The 21,580-nt window shown below is 42.8% G+C and overlaps 2 protein-coding genes across 3 annotated transcripts in view; both read right to left on the reverse strand.

Annotated features, from left to right (window-relative positions):
* The window catches only part of Rsbn1 (round spermatid basic protein 1), a 47,953-nt gene extending 34,395 nt beyond the window's left edge, over nt 1–13,558 (reverse strand). Inside the window, exons 1-2 of the mRNA XM_048363207.1 lie at nt 12,705–13,558; nt 813–1,486 (exon numbers count right to left, since the gene is read on the reverse strand). Of these exons, the coding sequence (XP_048219164.1) occupies nt 813–1,486; nt 12,705–13,428 (1,398 nt within the window). The 5' untranslated portion in view covers nt 13,429–13,558. The remainder of the gene's footprint in view (nt 1–812; nt 1,487–12,704) is intronic.
* A 4,381-nt stretch (nt 13,559–17,939) lies between these two features.
* Nucleotides 17,940–21,580, reverse strand: part of Ptpn22 (protein tyrosine phosphatase non-receptor type 22) — a 42,549-nt gene continuing 38,908 nt past the window's right edge. For both annotated transcript variants that reach the window (XM_048363573.1, XM_048363572.1), the window contains one exon: nt 17,940–18,076. In XM_048363573.1, the coding sequence (XP_048219530.1) occupies nt 18,012–18,076 (65 nt within the window). In that variant the 3' untranslated portion in view covers nt 17,940–18,011. The remainder of the gene's footprint in view (nt 18,077–21,580) is intronic.

A 21,580-nucleotide genomic window follows, 5' to 3' on the forward strand; every position in this document is an offset into this window, starting at 1 on the left:
GAAAAAATCAGCAGCAAACACTAAAACACCAGGTGACCTGAAAAAACTTGAACTTACAATACAAATAGTATGAACTTGTAGCTGACCATTCATATTCATATCTTACGAGAAAAGCAAGCAAGAAAAAAAAAAAACTAGGACATATTATTGAATTCTTTTTAAAGCCCTAAACTTCATTGAAAAAAAGATTGTTAACTTCATTGAAAAAAGGGTTTAATTGGTTAGGAAGGCACTGTTTCCCTGCTGACTTAAGCCTAGTTGCCCAAGCAATGCTCTAGAAAACAGCTTTACTACATCAGTACACAGGCAGAAGGAGCGGAGGCTATGGCGGTCTCCCTAGTGACCCTCTCAAGTCACATAAATGGGGTATAATTCTGGGATAGACTGCCAACAAGTTACTGAAAGAGAAACAAAACCACAAAAACCTGGTAGACCAAAGATGTAGACCAAAATCCTCCTGGGTTCTATTAGGACATAAAAGGACACCTTAACTTTAGTCTCTCCCCTCAGCTACCAGACTCAAATTACACTGTCCACACTAACACTACCTTATAACACTGGATTTCTCAGCTGGTTTTCCATAAAGACTTGCAATGATGCCCAACATAAAGCATTTCTTCAAACAAGTAACAAGCCCCATCCCAGAGATCTTAGCCGTTAAGTTTTATAATTAGAGAAATAGTCAGTTTTGAAGTGCTTTTATCTCCACTAATTTGTATCAGTATGTGTTTATGTGTGCTATGCAACAGAATGAGGTTAATGCTGCTGAGATACCATATTTACTAAACAAGTTAACAATAATGTTACCTTACCTGAGTATGAAAATTTGAAATGGTTGTTGTTTCAATATCTTTCTTGCCCAAAATTTCCATTTTCACCGGAGTGTTGGGGAAATTAAAAGCAAAGTAGTCCAAAAAGTCTGGAAGATAAGCAGCCGCTCCATGCACTATTGCTAAAGCATAGCAAGCAGAATTTTTCTCATTTTCACTGAATGTCAAAGCAAGAAACTCCTCAGAAAATCTCTCCATCTCCATTGGAGACAAAAATGAGAGTTCATCCATGTAAGCATGAAGTACCAGAGCACCACCGTTGGACTGGTGTTCCTCGTGAATGAAGTTGCTAAATTTAGTACCTGTTTTTAAGAAATTTCTACGAATAGAATGTTCCTGGTGAGTCGTAAAGGGTGTTTGTACTCCCTGGGGTACCCGATATTCTTGCATGCCCAAATTTAATCGGCACAGCTGTTCATCTTTCAGATACCTGAAGGACTCCTTATTAACTCCTGAAGTGCTGTTTACTTGTCCTTGGGTGAGAATCTCCTTACTGATCCGAGTCAGGCCAGCACATACGGTTTGTACTTCTTTGTTGTACATTTTAAGGCGTCTTCCTCGCACATCTTCTCGATGTTTCTTTTTCTTTTTCTTCTTTATTTTCTTCAAGACAAAATCATCAGCTCTCTGGGTTTTACCATTTTCATCTGGTGTTTCTGGCCACAATAATTAAAAAGAAGTTAGTTGCTAGGACTAATGTCAACATACACGCTTCTTAAGGTACTTGATCCCAAATCAATAGTCTCCTCTCAATTTCTAAATATCTGTCATCGGAACATGTGTCTTTAAGACAAAGATCTTAAAATACAGTAATGTTCTAGATTGAAGACTGTTAAAAAGCAGACACTGAGAGACTACAGATGTGTACAGAGTGCTGCTTTAGCATGTGCAAGGCCTTGAGCTCAATCCCTAGCGGTGCTATATTATGACTTGAAATGAAATCTAGTGGAAATATGCACGTAATTTAAGATATGCTAAATTGTATGAAATTTTTCAATAATCCTTATAAATCTAAATTGAGGCTTGTCATATCTCATTGTATAGTCTGTCAGTCTGTAAATTATTACAGTTGAATTAAAGGCAAATTTGACACCAAAGCCATTAAGACACCAGTTTTTTGTCTAACAAAGTGACAGAGATTTTTTTTTAATCTCTGTGGGACAGAGATCCTTTGGGAAAGTCATTTTCAGATATTGCTGGATGAATAAACTGATAGAACTATGATGAAGTAAAATCTAGTGATAGGTAGCAAAAAGCTCCTAAAATACATGTAAATCCTCAGATCCAGAACTTTTCAATCAAACTTACCTAATAAAATAACAAGATCTGCAAAGATATACATGATAATATTTTTTAGGCATAAAAGTTTCTCTGGAGTAGTAAAACTGGGTTCTAGGAGGGAGCTTAGATAGGGCTCTGCTGTTCCTCTGCCATTTTCCTGGAACTCTACATGATAATATTTTTTAAACAACAAAAAAAACTGAATCCTCTAAGTGCCTACAAATAGAGAGGACTGATTAAACTCTGACAGTCACATATTATATTACCTTAGGCATTACAAATTATTATAGATCAAAAACAGACACAAAGGGGCTGGGGATATGGCCTAGTGGCAAGAGTGCTTGCCTCGTATACATGAAGCCCTCGGTTCGATTCCCCAGCACCACATATGCAGAAGATGGCCAGAAGTGGCGCTGCAGCTCAGGTAGCAGAGTGCTGCTAGCCTTGAGCAAAGAGAAGCCAGGGACAGTGCTCAGGCCCTGAGTCCAAAGCCCAAGACTGGCAAAAAAAAAAAAAAAACACAGACACAAAATATAAGGTTAGAAAATGTTTACACTGTTTTTCTAGAAAGCCTACTCTAACAATCAGCACACCTAAGAGAGCAGTAGCAATGGCTACTCCTGATGTGCTTCCTGAGCACTGAACTTCACCTATCAGAGCACTAAGAACATTCTATAGTTCATATTTACTTTCCTATCTCCCTTCTAGACCATAAGAAATCAAAGGTCAAGGATGTACATATTACCCTTCTTTCCATCTCTCTCCCCCCACCCCAAACACACACACACACACACACACACACACACACACACACACACACACTCCTAATTCCTTTTTATATTAAACACATTCATTTGAATACTAAGTACTTGCCATGTGCCGGGTATAGTTATGGGTATTGCAAATAGGGTTCTGACTAAAGCACCACTTGTGCCTTACAATCTAGTTGGATAAGAACAAAAAAAGTACCAGGCAGTAATTGAGTAGGCTGCTCTCCAGTGTTGGAGAAGATATTTTGAGAAGTTATTATGTTGAATGATTCCCAAATAATAAAAGATCTAGGAGGACACACAGTCCAGAGAAAAGCAAAGGACCTCTGGAAAATATATACCACAGGATTAATAGTAGTTTTATCTATAGAATAGGATTATAAAAACCTAATTTAGGATGGGTGCTGGTGGCTCACACCTACAATCTCAGGAAGCTGAGATCTGAGGATCATAGTTCAAAGCCAGTCCAGGCAGGAAAGTCCTTGAGATTCTGATCTCCAATTATCCACCAGAAATTCAGAAATGGAGCTGTGACTCAAAGTGGTAGAGTTCTAGCCTTGAGTAAAAAAAACTCAGGGACAGCACCCTGGCCCTCAGTTCAAGCCCCACAACCAACATACATACATAAATACCTAGTTTCTCTCCTGCTTATTTTCTACAGTAAAAGTATTTTTATATTTATTTATTTATTTTTGCCAGTCCTGGGCCTTGGACTCAGGGCCAGAGCTCTGTCCTTGGTTTCTTTTTGCTCAAGGCTAGCACTCTGCCACTCCAGCCACAGCGCCACTTCTGGCCATTTTATATATATGTGGTGTTGGGGAATCAAACCCATGTATACAAGGCTTCAAGTATACGAGGCAAGCACTTTTGCCACTAGGCCATATTCCCAGCCCCTTTATTTTAATTTTTAATGATTATCATTGATTGACAGCTCCAAGATAAACTGGCTTTATTTTCAAGCTACGAAGAAAAAGAAAAGAAACCTAGAATGTAATATTTAGGATTAAATAACAGATAAAATCCTACCAATTCCCAAGTTCTGTCTAGCATTTACTATATAGAATTTATCCACCACAAAACAATAGTATTTCTTGAATAATGCAAATAATTCAGTGTTAATTTAGATACTCCAATTAATATTATTATTAGACCTGGGCAGAAAAGTTCAACAACTTTTACAGAACAGAATTTACAGGGTATAATACATGATAGTTTCAGTGCTCTAATGTGCTCTATGTACGATTTCTCAAAATAACCAAATAATACAAGAGTTTAAAAAAAAACTTGAAATTTAAAAGAAATGTTAAGTATTTTAAAGTACAATGGTCAAAGACTTTATTTAAAGTATAAAGACACCAAATAATTTTCACTGCTTGCTTTTTTTCTTTCTTTCTTTTTGGCCTGTGGTGGGGGTTGAACTCGAGGCCTGGGCTCTGTCCCTGAGTCTTTCAGGGCTCAAAGTTATTTATATTTCATACTAAATAAGATTTAATCTAAACACTCTGCCAACTACCAAATCAGTGATTTAGGTAATTTTCCTGAGCAACTAAATGTCATTAAATATAAAGGTTAAACCAATTTTAAAAGTCACACAATCTCCCTCTACTTCAGCAATTTCACATGAAAGGAAGGAAGAAAAGATTCCTGCACAGGTATGGTTTTAAGCTTCCAAGAAGTATCTGGTATGCATGAGATAACTAATGACCTAGATCTACCACAGAAATTAACACCAAGAAAGGAAGTATCTTTGTTGTATTACTGTCAGCTTACCAAAAGTATTTCTAGCATGTCCTAGTCTGTACAGATTTTATTCCAAAACTCATTTACATGAAAACCACTCATAAATTGTGACTGATACCACTATAATATGAAATAAGCAACCAGCTCAGGTAGTAAGAGTGCCAGCCAATGAGCAAAAGCATCAATTATCAAGCTCTCCTGGTCTCTGACCAAAAACAAACAAACAAAAAAAAAAAAAAAACACGGTTGACTCAGGTTCCAGCGGCTCACACCTATAACCCTAGCTTCTCAGTAGGCGGAGATCTGAGGAACAAGGTTCAAAGCCAGCCTGGACAGGAAAGTCATGAGACTCATCTCCAATTAACACCAAAAAGCTGGAAGTAGATCTGTGGCTCAAGTGGTAAGAATGCCAGCCTTGAATGAAAAAGCTAAGTGAGAGCAGGAAGTCCTGAGTTCCACCCCCAGTACTGGAACCAAAAAGAAAGAGAAAAGGGGGAGGGGGGTGGCTGAAAATGTTGACTCTTCTAAGGCTAAGATACTGAAAGTCTGCCTTTGTTTAAGGAAAATTTTGAGACTATTCATCTCATACTTCTAATTATACTGTCAACTAAATGAGGTAGGTCATAAGTATGCACAGGTTGTTGAAAGTTATTACAGAAAGTTGCCAACTGTTGCTTTATAAGCAAAAACCAAACTGCCTTGCTTGAGTTATTTAAAAATCAATGTCTACACTAGGTGTTGGTGACTCATTCCTGTAATCTTAGCTACACAGGAGGCTGTCCTGGAGGACTGTGGTTCCAAGTCTTCTGAGACATCATCTCCAATGAACCAGCAAAATGCCAGACTAAAGGCCTCTTATCAAGTGGTAGAACAAGAAAACAGAGCAAGTGTGCAGCCCTGAGTTCAAGTCCTTGTACAAGCACACATGTGCACACATGCACACACACACCTAAAAGCTCCATATTCTTGCCATTTGTAGTAGTGTTTTAGCTTTACAGCAGGGAAGATATTCAAGAACAGTGAAAAAGCTAAAAATGGATGTTTGTTGATAAGTTTTTTGTTTCTTGTTTTTTTGTTCGTCTTGGGGCTTGGACTCATGGCCTGAACACTGTCTGTCTCTGGCTTCTTTTTGCTCAAGGCTAGCACTCTACCTCTTGAGCCTCAGTGCCACTTCCCACTTTTTCTGTTTATGTGGTACTGAGGAATCAAACCCAGGGCTTCATGCATGGTAGGCAAGTATTCTACCACTAAGCCACATTCCCAGTCCCTAACTACTGTTTTTATTTCAATAAGCAGTTGAACTATAGAAGCAGAATGTGCTACTTAAGGTAAGAGCAACTGCTGTAGTTAGACTGAGGTTCATATCACAGTTCTATTGTTTATTAAGGTCTGTAGGCAAACTCAAAAATTTCCTTAAACTTCAAATTTCTCATCTTTGAATATTAGTAACAGAAGTCAGGCACCAGTGGCTCACACCTGTAATCCAAGCTACTCAAAAGGCTGAGATCTGAGGACTGTAATTCAAAGCCAACACAGGCAGGAAAGTCCATGAGACATCTCCAATTAACCTAGAAAACCTAGTGCTATGGCTCAAAGTGGTAGAGTGCTAGCCTTGAACGAAAGTGCTTAGAGACAGCACCCAGGCCCTGAGTTCAAGCCCCATGACTGACAAAGAAAAAAAAATGTTAGTAACAGCACAGTTGATCTGTTTTGTGTTTCAGACTGGGACACGAACTTGGTATCTGACACTTTGGTGCACTGGCTGTGTAACTACCACCTGAACCATGCCTCCAACCCCAGTAGAGTCTATCTCATGAAGTTATCAAGACAATGTGTAAGGCTTTTATCAGCGTATTTGACACATAAGCCCCTATTCTGTATTATCATAATCCTAATAAAAATATTTTGTAACATTTCTAAAAAGATAAGGTCTCTGGGGCTGGGAATATGGCCTAGTGGTAGAGTGCTTGCCTCATATGCATGAAGCCCTGGGTTCGATTCCTCAGCACCACATATACAGAAAAAGCCAGAAGTGGCGCTGTGGCTCAAGTGGTAGAGTGCTGGCCTTGAGCAAAAAGAAGCCAGGGACGGTGCTCAGGCCCTGAGTTCAAGCTCCAGGACTGGCCAAAAACAAAACAAAAAAGAATATACAACTTAATCCCAAAGCTAGTTAATGACAGTCAAGACTGACTTCCACCTAACTCCAAAATTTAAGCTCCTCTAACAAAATATACAACACTGGACTCTCTTTCTACTTCTATCATCCTCTACCTGCAACAATGATGATCACCTAAGACTATCCAACTACAATGAATGGACTGGAGGTGGCGTCCGTAAACAGTTTTTTGTTTGTACTGACACTGGGGCTTGAACTCAGGGCCCTTAGCTTTTTTACTCAAGGCTAGCACTCTACCACTTAAGCCACCAACTCCTCTCCACTTCTGGATTTTTGGGGTTAACTGAAATTAATAGACTTCCCTTCCTGGGCTGGCTTTGAACTGTGATCCTCAGATCTCAGCCTCTTCAGTAGCCAGGATTACAGGTATGAGCCACCGTTGCACAGCTAAGGGAACATTATTTTACTCAACAATGCTCACTGTATAATTCCCCATGATCATAAAGGGATTTATTGTTATGTAAAATATTTGTCTTACTTAAAGGTATTTTACCTCTTTAGGTGAATAGAGAATAATATGGGTCTTTGAAATTATTGCACTGATTATACTATAAATAGTCCTCCATTCTTATCCACCAAAACATCTCACCCACCAAAACAAGTGCTTCTGTACTTAAAACTTTTTTTATTTTTATTTTTTCAGATAGGGTATTGCTATTATATCCCAAGCTGTCCTGGAATGTACTATTAGCCTAGGCTTCACCCCAGGCTCTTTACACATGAAGCCACCTCTACCACAAATCAAAATAAAAAACCAACTGAGTTCAATATTCAGTTCTACCATTAGAAAATTTCAAACATGTCACCTCACCTAATTTACCAACTACATTTTTCTTTCAACTATATGAACAACTTCAAATGTCTAGGATGGTAATAATTTGTGATTAGCCTACACAGGAATTTGGTTTGAATATTGTTGGGCTGATGTGTAAGAACTTGTCTGTCTCCTTGCTGAATTCAGGAGTTGCCAAACTTTCTCTGTAAAGAACCAGAGAGCAGGTTTCGCAGGCCAGATGGTCTCTGTCTCAACTACTACATGGTAAAACCTACCACAGACAATAGGGATGAGCCCAAAGAGCTATGTTCCAATGAAACACTGAATTTTAACTCTATATGATTTTTACATTTTATGAAGATTTTCCAACCACCTAGAATGCAAAAAAAAAAAACATTCTTACCTCATTAACTATTACAAAAACAGGTAATAAAACTGACTTTTTTGCTGATTTTTTTGTCACTGAGTCTAGGTCTCACTGTGCAGCCCAAGTTGGCCTCTTCCTGCCTCTGCTCCCCCTGTGTTGGGATACAGACATGCTACCACACACACACACTGACTCTTGACGAAGGTGCAAAAGCAATTCAATGGAACAGTAACAAGTTTTGAAGAAAGGTGCTATATGTGTATATCCACAGGTTAATATTAAAAATAGACTGCAAACCTGAACCTTCTATCTCTTCAAGATTATCTTAAGTAGATTAGATTTAAATATAAAATTTTAAATCACAAAACTTTAAGAAAAAAAAACACTAAAAGAAAGATGAAAGAAAAATGTCAGTAAGTTGACCTCCAATAAAATTTAACGAATATGCTGCTTTTACTATATGGAAGATCTTGCTGAGAAGATGCAAAGACAAGCAATATTGGGGGGTGAGGGGAGATACTTGCAAACCACACGGCTGACAAGGGACTTTTTAACTGCAACATTATCAATACAGTCATTTTTTTTTAAGAAGCAACTTGATTAGAAAATGAGCAAAAGACATTACTGACAAGGATATATAAATCTCAAATGATGACATAAAAAGTTGATGATCATTAGACATGAAACCACCTAGAAATGTATTAAAACAAAAACAGTAACATCAGATAGTCAAAAATGTGAAGAAACTTGATCTCTCATACAACTCTTGTGTAATTTAAAAAAAAATCCTCTACAAAATACTGTAGCAACAAGGTAAAACAAATAAGAAATAAACAAGCCCTAAACATATACCTGTGATATGATCTAACAATCACATTCCTTGGAGAAATGAAAACTTGGCACCAAACAAAAAACTGAAAAGGAATGTTCACAGATACTTTCTACATATATAACAGCCCCAAACTGCCAACAACCAAAATGTCCTAAAGTAGGGAAATGGTTCCATAGAGGAACCATAGAATCACTGTACAACCCCACTATGAAATCCTAATAATCACTAAAAAAGAAAGAGCTGAGAGGGAAAGTGGGAAAAAAACAAGGGAGGGGGGTAACCATGTTGGACAAGAAATATACTTATGTAACTAGCCCCTCTGACATCACCCTTACAATAAGATTTTTTTTTAAAGGAGAGAGCTATTCATCTATGTACTATATGGATGGATCTCACAGACATCATGCGGAGTGGATGAAACCAATCTCAAAAATACTACATACAGTATGATTTCATTTATACGATATTCCCAAAATAACAAAATTATAGAGACGAAATCAGTGGTTGCCAGAGTCAGGGATGACAGGAAAGATGAGGAGACAGGAGAAATGCCTACAGCTTATAAGCAAGAGGAAGGGAAACTTTTTCTGCCAAAGGCCGTTTAGATGTTTGTAACATTCAGAGGCCACACAAAATTATCTCAGTACCATCAGACTGGCCCAAAAAAACGCTTCTACTGAGGGAGGTCAGAAGATGAAAAGCATGTCTGCCTGTTCCACCATACATCAAATGCTCTGGAGGGCCTTACATGGTCCATGGCCTGGAAGTTCCCACCCCTGCTATGGGGAGGGATAGGGGATCTCTTTGGAGATGGAATAGTCATTCCTTGACTGCATGGTGGTTTCTGTAAGTACAAGTGATAAAACAGCACAGAGCTACACATACACCACGTAGAAAGATCAACTTCCTGATGCTGGTATTATATAATACCAACTTTTAAGCCAGGTGCTGGTGGCTCGCCTCTGTAATCCTAGCTACCTACTCAGGAGGCTGAGATCTGAAGATCGCAGTTTGAAGCCAGCTAGGGCAGGAAAAGTCTGTGAGACTCTTATCTCCAATTAACCACAAAATGCAGAAAGTAGAGCTGTGGTTTAAATGGTAGAGCACTAACCTTGAGCAAAGAGCTCAGGGACAGTACCAGGCTGAGTTCAAGTCCATGTACCAACACCCAAAAAAAAGAAAAAAAAATAACCCCTTGGTGAAAATAAATAGGTAAGAACAGCTGTTATTGCAATATTCTGTGAATCTGTTGTCAAAATAAAAAGTTTCTAAAAACTCTTGAGTATAAGATCCAGAGGATGGAGGTAAGACGACAACTGGGAAGCAAAGTCTGGAACATTTCATCTCCAAAGTAACCAGCAAAAAGGCAGGTTGGAAGAATGGTTCAAGTAGTAGAGTACCAGCCATACAAGCAAACTTGGCATGTTGAAGGCCTTGAGTTCAAACCAGAGTACAGGCAAAAATAATATTTCATCCAGTGTAAATATTAGAGCTGTTCCAAGGACAAAGCATAGTAAAATAGCAAAAGTCCATTTTAGCTAAATGTCTGTCATGAGACAAGCACTATTTTAAGTACTTTCCATATATTATCCCCATTTAATCTACATAACCACCATAAAAATGAAACACTACAGCCCCAATATACACAGGGCAAGACTAAAGATGACAGAGAGAGGTAAAAAGTAATTTGTTCTTCATCATACTGAAGTGGTAGAACCATGATTTAAATTCAAATTAACTCCAGAGCCATACCTCCTGCACACAAACAACAAAAATAAACACAAGAACTAGAAAGTCTGTGCAAAAGCTTGGACTAAATAACAATGTGCAACCAGTTTGGGTTTTATGTAAGTTTTCAAAACTCTTAAAATGCACTGTCAGATAACCTAGAATACTTCAGTATACAAGTTTTCCCAAATGCTTCTAACCAGGGAGCCCTTTTCCCCCAGAATACTTAACTCACCAAACTCTCAGTCAAAAGCAAATGTTTGAAATGGCCTGTCTCAACCCATTTGTCTTCCTCATATACTGGTCATACGTGGCCAATGACAAATTGGAATAAGAAATTTAGGTTCTCAAATCACATTAGCCACATTTCAAGTCTATAAGAGCCACATATGGCTACCATATTCAACAGCAGAGACACAGACTAGAACATTTCCATCATCTGAGGAATTCTATCCACCAGTATTGGATTAAAGACTTGGTTTTGTTTCTCTTTAAAAAAAGAACATGGAGCCAATATCTAGAGCACAGTGTAAATTACCACATGCCACCTGCCACCATCATCCCATAGAAGAAGTTTAGGGGGGAGATCCTTGATGATTTCAACCCAGTTACTGCAATCTAGAAAGGGTGGGCAAAGGAGTGGAAAAATGAGTATGGACAGAAAACAAATCATGTGGCTTACGAGGAAGGTTGAATTTGGCTTCAGGATTCTGCTTTGTATTCCTTATTATGCCAATGATTCATTTGAAAATGTTTTGACTTTGTACTTGGTACTGTGACTTCATTTACATAGGCCTTATGGTGGGCCTTGTTCTTCTACAACACAAACTTCAGCGATTGCTAGATTTCCCCCCACCCCTCAGCTCTGTATAGACAAACAGGAGGGTGGGGAATAGGTGACAACAAAAGAGACCAATAGACACATCACATAAGTGATGGAAACCAGCCCTCTATCAGCTGGCTAGCGCTGCTGAGGATGAGAGCTGGATACCACCGAAGGATGACAAGATTCTCTAAGAAGCACTGAGTGATTATTTGGGCCAGACCTCACCACTACTGGAACCAGCACACAAAAATACTGGTTAGACCTAAATTAAGACCATAGACACGGAAAGAATGTGGACTCTCAAAACTTGAGATATAAAGACTGCCTCATTAATATATTAACATGTAATATGTAAGACACATAACATGTAATAAAAGTAATAAAACCCACAAATAGCTTTAAAATCCCGAGAAGATACAAGTTACACAAAGTCATCTATAAAATACAAACAATTGGTGATACTGAAAAGTATTCCTTTCTTTTACAAATATAAATACTACTTGGAAATAGGAAACCACCAATTTTGGTCAGTCTAATTTCTCTAGGATAGTTCAACACTTTCTGGGTTAGGCATTCTTGAGTATCACCGAGATGTTACAGACTTTCAAACTGTGCTGGACAGGCTAAATAAACCAAACTGGAATCCTTGCTTCTACAACCTACCACACAATTCCTCCTTTTCACGGGCACTGGGCTATTTCCTAGGATCCAAAAAGATAGAAAAAAGCCTTCCTCGGTCCCTATTCTAAGAATCAAACGAGCCAACAATATAAAAAATTGTTAACGATCTTTACCTCTAGATTTAAAAAAAGAGAGATAGGCAGCATTTAATCGTGGAATTTTTTTAAGCTTACAGAAGTCTAAGACAACCGGAATTGGGTAACCTCTAGAAAAATTCAAACTTATTCCAGAGCCCTGGACCAGGCCCGAGCCCCTTTGGGAGCAGCGGGTAGGGGTAGGAAAACCTAAACATTTCCAGGCAAGAAGGCAGAGAGAAGGGCTCTTCAGCGTGAGCCTTCCCAGCAGCGGCTCAAACGCAAGTGGGGGGCGGGGAGGGGGGGTGGGACGGGACTGACAGCTCGGCCCCGACTGGGTCAGGCGGGGTCTACGGGCCGAAGCCCGGGATCCGGGATCCGGCTCGGCGGGCGAGCGGGAGGGGACGCAGCGGGCAGCGGTGGGGGCAGCGCGGCGGCGCCGGGCCGGTGGGCAGGGGTACGGGAGGACCGAGGTGGGGACGCAGCGCGGTGCGAGTCAGCCGGGGTCTGGCGCCCGCCGGCCGCGGGAACGCGAGGTCGAGACCCAGCGCGCCCGGAACCCGGGCCGCCCGCCCGCCCGCCCGCCCGCCTGCCGCCCCCGCCGCCCCGGCCGCCCGCTCTCACCTCTCTTGGGGGCCTTGGCCAGGGGCGCCCCGCCCGTCCTCTCGCCGTTTTCCTGCATGTCCTTGTGCAGGAGATCGCCCGGGACGCAGGCGCCGGGGTCGCCCTCCGCGCCGCGGTGGTGGTGGTGCCGGTGCCGCTCCTTGTGGCCCTTAAGCCGGGGCCCGGCCGCGCTCACCGTCAGCGGCGAGAAGGTGAAGAGGGCCGAGGTCCCGGGGCCCGGGAGCGCGGCCGCCACGGCGGGCCCCGCGGGGGCCGGCGACGGCGAGGACGACGGCGGCGGGGGCGGCGGCGGCGGCGGCAGGAGCAGAGGCTCCAGCAGGCCCGGGCCGGGGCCGGCGGCGCCGGGCGGCGGCGGCGGCCCGGGCGGCTGGCGGCTGCGACGCCGCCGGTGAGGGGGAGGCAAGGGGGCGTCCTGGCCCGGCCGCCCCCGCTTCTCCTGGGAGCCCCCGCTGCTCGCCCGGCGCTGCCGCTTCACGCCCCGCGGCGCGGCCGCGGCGAGGGGCCTCTCCTTCCCGTCTTTGTCCGGTTCCTCCGGCGCCACCGCCGCCCGTACAACGCGCACCGCTCCGACCTGCGCAGCCATTTCGCCCACAAACACACATTTAAATGGCCCGACCGTCCCCCCGTCCGCGCACCGCGCAAGCGCCGCCCGCGCACGGCCCGCTGGGCCTTGCAGTTTCTCCCCCGCCCTCCACTTGGCGGTCCTCACTGCGGAGCAAAACATGTCGGCGGCGGGGGCGGCGGCGGCGGGAGCGGCGGCGGGAGGGGCGGCGGCGGCGGGAGCTGCAGTGGCGGCGGCGGCGGCGCCTGTCTCCGCTGAGGTCTCTCCCCGCCGAGGCCTTTCCGACCGTGCAGCTATTGTACTGCGCCCAGGCCGCGCAGGGCCTCCTGGGAGTCGTAGTTCCGCCGCGGCCCGGCTCCGTGAGTGGAGGAGCCGGCTTCTCCAGCCGCGCCGCTATCGTACAACGCCCTGGCCGCGCAAGGCCTCCTGGGAGTCGTAGTTCCGCCGCGGCTCGGCTCCGTGAGTGGAGGAGCCGGAGGGGAGCGTGCGCCGGGTCACGCTTCGGGCTGCGACGCAACCGCCGCCGCCGGCCCGTGAGTGGCGGCCAACCGTTCTAACGGCCCAGACGGAGGTAATGGCTTTCTGAGTCTCGTGGGGGCGCGTTTGCGTTACCCTTTTCCGGTGCCGCTTCGTCACGCTCCTGGAGCCGGCGGTCGCCATGGCAACTTAGATTTCCTCTTCCTCGCGCGAGCTTTGTGAGGTCAGAGCACCCGAGCCCGACCGTCGAGGACGGGCGCCTGAGGTTTCGTGGCGGGTGGACATGGCGGCGGTTTTGCCGGCCGTGGAGAATTTGTTTGGTGCGGGGGGCGGGGGGGGCGGGTGGAGAAGGGGAGTTCCGGGCCGATGCTATGGTAACGGCGGGGGCGGCGGGGACGCCGCCGCGTGGGGGAGGCTCCCTGGGCCGGGTCGGACGGGCTCTGCGCTCCCGGCCGCCTGGGGCCGGAGGACGGGGTGGGGGGGGGGGGGGGAAGCCGCGGGCAGGTGTCCGTCCCAAAGCCCCGCTCCAAGGCTTTACGTTGGCCGTGCTCCGCGAGCCTCCGCTCACCGGGGGACGGTTGCTGCTCGGAGTCAGAACGCCTGCGAGCACTGGGAGTGCCTCGGGGCCCGTGGTTCTCGAGGACCCGTGCGGCAGGACGACGGGAGAGGAACCGACGCGGTTAAGCTAAATGAGCTCTACTGCAGGGAAGTTTGGTTTTTGTTTTTTGTTTTATTAAGTTTAGTGTCCACCTGTTGGGTGTACATTGTAATGCAATAGACAAGAACAATGTATCTTTGGTTCCCTATCCTAAATAAAAGATGCAGAGGTGTGAATACTTATACGTTATAAATAAGATGACGGCAAATATTTAGGGGAAGTAAGGTGAATCCTGGTGATAAGAATAGTCCACTAACTTGCTATGTAAAATTAAACTTGCGGGGCTGGGGATATGGCCTAGTGGCAAGAGTGCTTGCCTTGTATACATGAGGCCCTGGGTTCGATTCCCCAGCACCACATATACAGAAAATAGCCAGAAGTGGCGCTGTGGCTCAAGTGGCAGAGTGCTAGCCTTGAGCAAAAACAAGCCAGGGACAGTGTTCAGGCCCTGAGTTCAAGGCCCAGGACTGGCCAAAAAAAAAAATTAAACTTGCAATATCAGGTTTTCTTAAGGCAAATCTATATGTTTAAAGTAGCAGAACTTGTGACTGATTGGGTATAAAGGGCATATATTTATGTAGGACATATTTGTGTGTGCGTGCCAGTCCGGGCCCGGGCCCTGGATGCTGCCCCCTGCGCCATTTCCAGGTTTTTCTGAGCAGTTTGTTGGACATGAGTCATTTCCTGCCCGGGCTGGCTTAGAACTGCAATTCTCAGATCTCAGCCTCCTGAGTAGCTAGGATTACAAGTGTGAGCCACTAGCTCCTGGCTAGTACATTTTCTGTGAACAAACAAAAGTTACCACCAAAAGCTGGATGCCAGTGGCTCACACTTGTAATCAATCCTAGCTCCTCAGGAGTCTGAGTTCTGAGGATCATGGTTCAAAGCCAACACAGGCAAAGTCTGTAATACTCATCTTCAGTTAACCACAAAAAAGCTTCAAGTGGAGCTGACTCAAGTGGGTGGTTGAGCACTACTAGCCTTGAGCAAAAGAGCTCAAGGATAGCAACCAGGCAAGCCCCAAGGGTGTCACAGGAAAAAAAAAAAAAAAAAAGGAGGGGGGCAGCTGCTACTTCATTACTTTTCTAGAATTAGTAATCAAATAACTCATTCAGTTATCTAGAATGTAGTTGCATCTCTTGCCCATTGGCATATCCAAATAAAAAAGATTACTGTAATTTGCACATTTTATTCTCTTAAATAGCACTTATTATCTTACTTTGGTTTCCACAACATTTGAAATGATATGTGAGATTTACTATATTTAGGCAAAAATAGGGAACAGTTATTGTTAAGCAGTAATTTTATACTGCAACCACAAGGTAAGATTTTAAAAGAAGCTTTATACTATATTAAGGCAATGTAGATATTTAACTGAGATGTAATACTTGGCATATTTTTAAGTCTTACACTAATGTTGGCCATGGTGGGTTAGTCTCTGCCCTCAGACCATGCTGCAGAAGGATCACTTGAGCCCAGGGGTTCAAGACCAGCATAGCAAAGCTCCATCTAAAATAAGTTTAAAAAAAAAAAAAAAAGAAGGAAGGAAAAAGAAAATATGAGGATTGCTGTTCAAAGCCAGCCTGGGCAGGAAAGTCAAGTAAGACTCATCTCCAATTAACCATCAGAAAACCAGATGTGGTGCTGTGGCTTTAAGTGGTAGAGCACTAGCCATGAGCTGAAGAGCTCAGGGACAAGGACCAGGCCCAGAGTTCAAGCCCTATGACCGACAGAAAAAAAGCAGAAATTAAAATAATCCCAGGCACTGGTGGTTCACGCCTGTAATCCTAGCTACTCAGGAGGCTGAGATCTGAGGATTACCATTTGAAGCCAGCCCAGGCAGGAAACTCTGTGAGACTTATCTAATAAACTGCTCCAAAAACGCTGGACGTAGCATGTGGCTCAAAGTGCAGTGCTTAGGGACAGCACCCAGTTCCTGAGTTCTAACCACACAACTGAGGGGGGTAGGGGGGAAGGGCTGCTTTGAAAGTGCTTCTGGGACACAGATATCACCAAATGAAAATGGAAAAAAGCAAAGCACCAAGTGATTTTCCATCAGTAAAGCTGAGCTCTTTCCAAGTGTATATACCCTGACCATGCCTCATAAATGAAAGTGTGGAGGCAAATGGTAAGGGCCATTAAAAAGTCTATATCTAGGGGCTAGGGATATGGCCTAGTGGCAAGAGTGCCTGCCTCATATACATGAGGTCCTGGGTTCAATTCCCCAGCACCACATATACAGAAAATGGCCAGAAGTGGTGCTGTGGCTCAAGTGGCAGAGTGCTAGCCTTGAGCAAAAACAAGCCAGGGACAGTGCTCAGGCCCTGAGTCCAAGGCCCAGGACTGGCCAAAAAAAAAAAAAGTCTATATCTAGTCTCTACTGTGTAGAAGGTATTATGCTAATTACCTTACATTTGCTTGTACACACAGGGTTGGTGCAGAGTCATGTGTAGATAGGCAGAGGCTCTGCTTTTAAGGACTATAGTTGCTGCTGAATAGAATATTCAACAAAAAGGCTATATGAGAGATGTAGCAAAGCCATCTCACCAAACAAAAACAAATCTAGATGAGCAAATTAAAGCTAAAACTAGGCTTTTAATGATCAGATTCAGAGCGATTCTAAATCTGTATTTTAGCCTCAATATTCTTCACATAATACAAATAAGACTCCCCCAAACTCTGTTATAAAATGAAAGCAAACATTTTACATTGAATATATAACAATAGCAAATTTCTAAATCTGACTTGACTCTAATGTTCCCTGGTAAAACAAAAACTTTGTAGAAGAAAAAAAATTACAAAAAGCAGACAACTTTACATTTAATGTAAAGGTAAGAAAGTGTCAGTTGAATTCCTGGAAATAGTTTGTGCAATGATTTGCTGAATTTTACATAAAATCTTTGATTGCCTAGCCCCCCCCCAAAAAAAAAAAAGTTTCTGGGCTGGGAATATGGCCTAGTGCTAGAGTGCTTGCCCTCGTATACATGAAGCCCTGGGTTTGATTCCACAGCACCGCATATATAGAAAAAGCCCCAAGTGGCACTGTGGCTCAAGTGGTAGAGTGCTAGCCTTGAGCAAAAAGAAGTCAGGGTCAGTGCTCAGGCCCTGAGTTCAAGCTCCAGGACTGGGGGGCGGGGGGGGGGGAGTGGTTCTACCATGGCTCATGCCTGGAATCCTAGCTACTCAGGATCTGAGGATCATGGTTCAGAGCCAGTTTGGTCAGGAAAATCCATGAGATGCTTATCTCTAAGTAATCACCAAAAAGCCAAAGTGACTCAACTAGTAGAGCACCAGCCTGGAGTAAAAAAGTTCAGGGACAGCACCCAGGTCCTAAGTTTAAGCCCCAGAACTGGCACCAAAAAAAGTGTGTCTCACAGATCATTCTCTGCATAAACTCAGGTGACAAACTTTCGGGAGTAGTTTCTAACCCACTGAAAATGGTATGAAAAAAGTTACTGACATCTTTTCATACGTTGCTTTTATGTTAAAAGATATTAATGCATTAGTATATTTTGATATGAATATAGAGAACTTATTTTAGAATCCGTATTCTGGTAACTTTATTTACAGATGCACTTGCAGTCTATGTTTTTACAGATCCATAGTTGTATTAAACATTCCAATTTGGTGGTGGCTTCCTTGGTCCTTTGGGTTTTGAGAAACGATTTCCAAAACCTGGGAACAAACATAAACTTCAGTAAAAAGAGAGATTTTTTTTGTGTCTAGAATAGATAGTTGGGTTTTAGAGTAAAATCATATATGTAAATATATAGATTGTTTTCAAAAACTTAGACAGCATCTTTGATCAATTTAGTAATAGATTATAAAGACTTTATAGTAATTAAAGTTTAATGATAATTATATATTTGAATGGGAGCAGTGTTGGGGATTGAGTCCAGTGCTTCATACATGTTGGGTAGAAGTACTCTACTGCTGGGCCACACCGCGGCCCAAATGCTAATATTTAAAATCTGTAATGCACTTAGAGATTTAATAATGAGTGACAAGCCCTAGTTACAATAGTTATAGTAGCCCTTGGTAACTTAATATATATCATGTATACACCTTGGTTTTCACTCACTGTCTAATCAACACAACTTTAAAATTTTTAAGCTTCACAAACTAAGTAGTATTACTTGTACATTATTGTAATAAATCCAATTACATTTCTTTATAATCAAAGAAATCCCTGGTTTACTGAGACTGTATTTGAAAAGCTTAGAAAAATAAGAGTGATAAACAAGTAAAAAGTTATAAAACAAGTGAAGTAACTTTTTACTTCTCTTTCATCCTCAAACTCATCCCTCCACTCCCACAAAGAAGCTAGTTGAAGAAAATTTTTACAAGAAATAATGAAGTCTATTTGAGAATACTTTAAAAGATTTTCAGGTTGAGGACTTTTTTTGGTATTTCTTCAGCAATATATGCCTCCCCTTTGTAGTATATTTCCAAAACAGCTTCCCATTGGCAATTAGGGACTTACTGAGAAATGAAAGATTTGAACAGAAAGCTAAAAAATATCCCTAAAACTTACAGATTCTTCATAACCTAGTAGCCACTCAAGTTGTTGCTTAAATCTCAACCTTCACAAACTATACCAGAAATGAAAGTGTGGGCAAAAAGGAAAGGAGAAAAACAACAACAACAACAACAAAGAGGGCCAGGGATGTAGCTCTATGTAGCAAGCACAAAAGCCTGATGAATTAAAACCACCCTAATACTGGAAGAAGGAGAAGGAAGGAAAAACATTTTAGGATACATAAATAGCTGGGGGCTGGGGGCTCATACCTGTGATCCTAGCTACTCTGGAAGCTGAGATCTGAGGATGGCAGTTCAAAGCCAACCCAGGTAGGAAAGTCTGTAAGACTCTTCATCTCTAACCACCAGAAAACTGCAAGTGGCCCTGTGGCTTAACGTGGTAGAGCATTAGCCTAGAGCAAAAGAACTAAGGGATAGCACCTAGGCACAGAGGTCAAACCCCATGACGGACCTCCCCTACCCGCCCCCCCAAATTCTTCTCATTAGTGTAGGCAGCTAACCTGTGATCCACATGGGCTGGGCACAGAAATGAAGACAACACCTGACTTGGAGAAGGAGTACCTACATTCACTCTCTTTAACTGGCCAGTTCTCCAGTGATGCCTCTAGTTTTGCATGTATGTGAATTCAGGGAAAATCTGAACAATAAATTGGGATAGGATGGGTAGGGGGATGGCAGTAGATGAAGGGAGAAGGGAAGGAAGCACAAATGTACCAGAACACTGGATGTACAGATGTGTCAGGAAGTGGAAACATGAAGTGAGCTTGAGGGGGAAGGAGCAAATGGGAGGGGAGAGTAATGGGAGGTCTGACTAATTGAGAAGCATCGAATACTTAGATGGACAGGTTAAATTGTAACCCCTGTACAACCTTTTGATGTTTAAAAAATTTAAAGGAAAGAGATATCTAAAAATTTTAATGTAAAAGGAGCAAGGGAAATAAATGGATAAACTATTCAAATCTTTTGAGAAGAACACGAAAACATCTCTGATTTTTATGCTCATGTCAGTCACAGACTGTTGTATTAGGTAAAACGTGAGTTATTCAAGTGGTATCACTGGTTTAAAGCAATGAAAGAAACAGGAAATGTAGAACGTAGAACAGGCAACGTTGGGGAGCTTTTTCACAGTTTCTGCAGTATCCTAGACTAATGCTTTCAACTAAATGTTAATTTCATAGAACCTGTACATTTTTAATTATAACACTTGAAATCTTAGTGTTAATCCAAACAAAGGTTTACGACTAAAGAAAGAGATTCTAGTTAAACATTTTCTCCAAGTGAGATAAAGATTGCTGCCTCTGCTTCTTCAGAAATAAAATTATATTGGAGCTATAATCGATGCCCCCAGTCCTCCTGACAACTTAGTTGTGTGTAAACGTTCCTCGGGGGAACAGGGGTTGGTTGATATTGCCACTTGCAGGCCAATGAGTAAACCCAGAAGAGGAGGAAGTGGGAGCTGCACACTTTCATGTCCTCCCTCTTCCTGCCACCTGCAGTCTGGATGGGTGGCAATCTAATTTTGACCATGCAAATAAGGGTAATACCAGAGTTGGAAGTGTGACTCAGTAGATCATTAGTCAGTGAGCAAAAGCACTGGGTACCAAGTTTGACTTCTGCTCTCAGACAAAGAAAAAAAAGGAGGGGTAATATCTTTAAGCACCACTCCCAAAAGAACTAAGATACCTGAGGTCTCCCAGATCTTTTCAGGTATTGCTGTTTTGCTAATGACATTCTTTTGCCTGGGGCTTGAACTCAGGGCCTGAGCACTGTCCTGAGCTCCTTTTGCTCAAGTCTGTCACTCTACGGCTTGAGCTACAGCACCACTTCCTGTTTTTTCTGTGTATGTGGTACTAGGAATGGAACCCAGGGCTTCATGCATGCTAGGCAAGCACTCTACCACTCAGCCACATTCCCAGCCCTATGCTAATAACAATTTCATTAGCAAGATCCTAAATTAATGGTATACTACTTACAAAAAAACTATAGCATTTGCTTTATATCATAGCTGTCCATAGAATAATGGAATACTTAAAGTTATATAACATTTTAAATTATCACTTGGTTTATAAGTTTACTGTAGATGGGAACAAATACCACAGCTTCAAAATTTCTTCGTCTGGTTAGTCATATTTTTTACTCTACATGCCAGCATGATAATTTTTTCTCCTAGCTTTATTTTCCACATGTGCTAGACAATTCAATCCTATTTGAGATGTTAAAAAGTAGTGGGTGTGGGCTGGGAATATGGCCTAGTGGCAAGAGTGCTTGACTCGTATACATGAAGCCCTGGGTTCAATTCCCCAGTACCACGTATATAGAAAATGGCCAGAAGTGGCACTGTGGCTCAAGTGGCAGAGTGCTAGCCTTGAGCAAAGAGAAGCCAGGAACAGTGCTCAGGCCCTGAGTGCTCAGGCCCAGGGCTGGCGCAAAAAAAAAAAAGTAGTGGGTGCCAGTAGCTCACGCCTATAATCCTAGCTACTCAGGAGGCTGAGATCTGAGGATGTGGTTTGAAGCCAGCCCAGGCAAGAAAGTCTGTGAGACACTTGTCTCTAATGAACCACCAGAAATGGTGCTGTGACTCAACATGGTAAAGCGCTAGTCTTCAGTGGAAAAAGCTCAGGTAAAACACCCAGGCCCTGA

Source organism: Perognathus longimembris, chromosome 15, assembly GCF_023159225.1.
Source record: "Perognathus longimembris pacificus isolate PPM17 chromosome 15, ASM2315922v1, whole genome shotgun sequence".
NCBI lineage: Eukaryota > Metazoa > Chordata > Mammalia > Rodentia > Heteromyidae > Perognathus > Perognathus longimembris.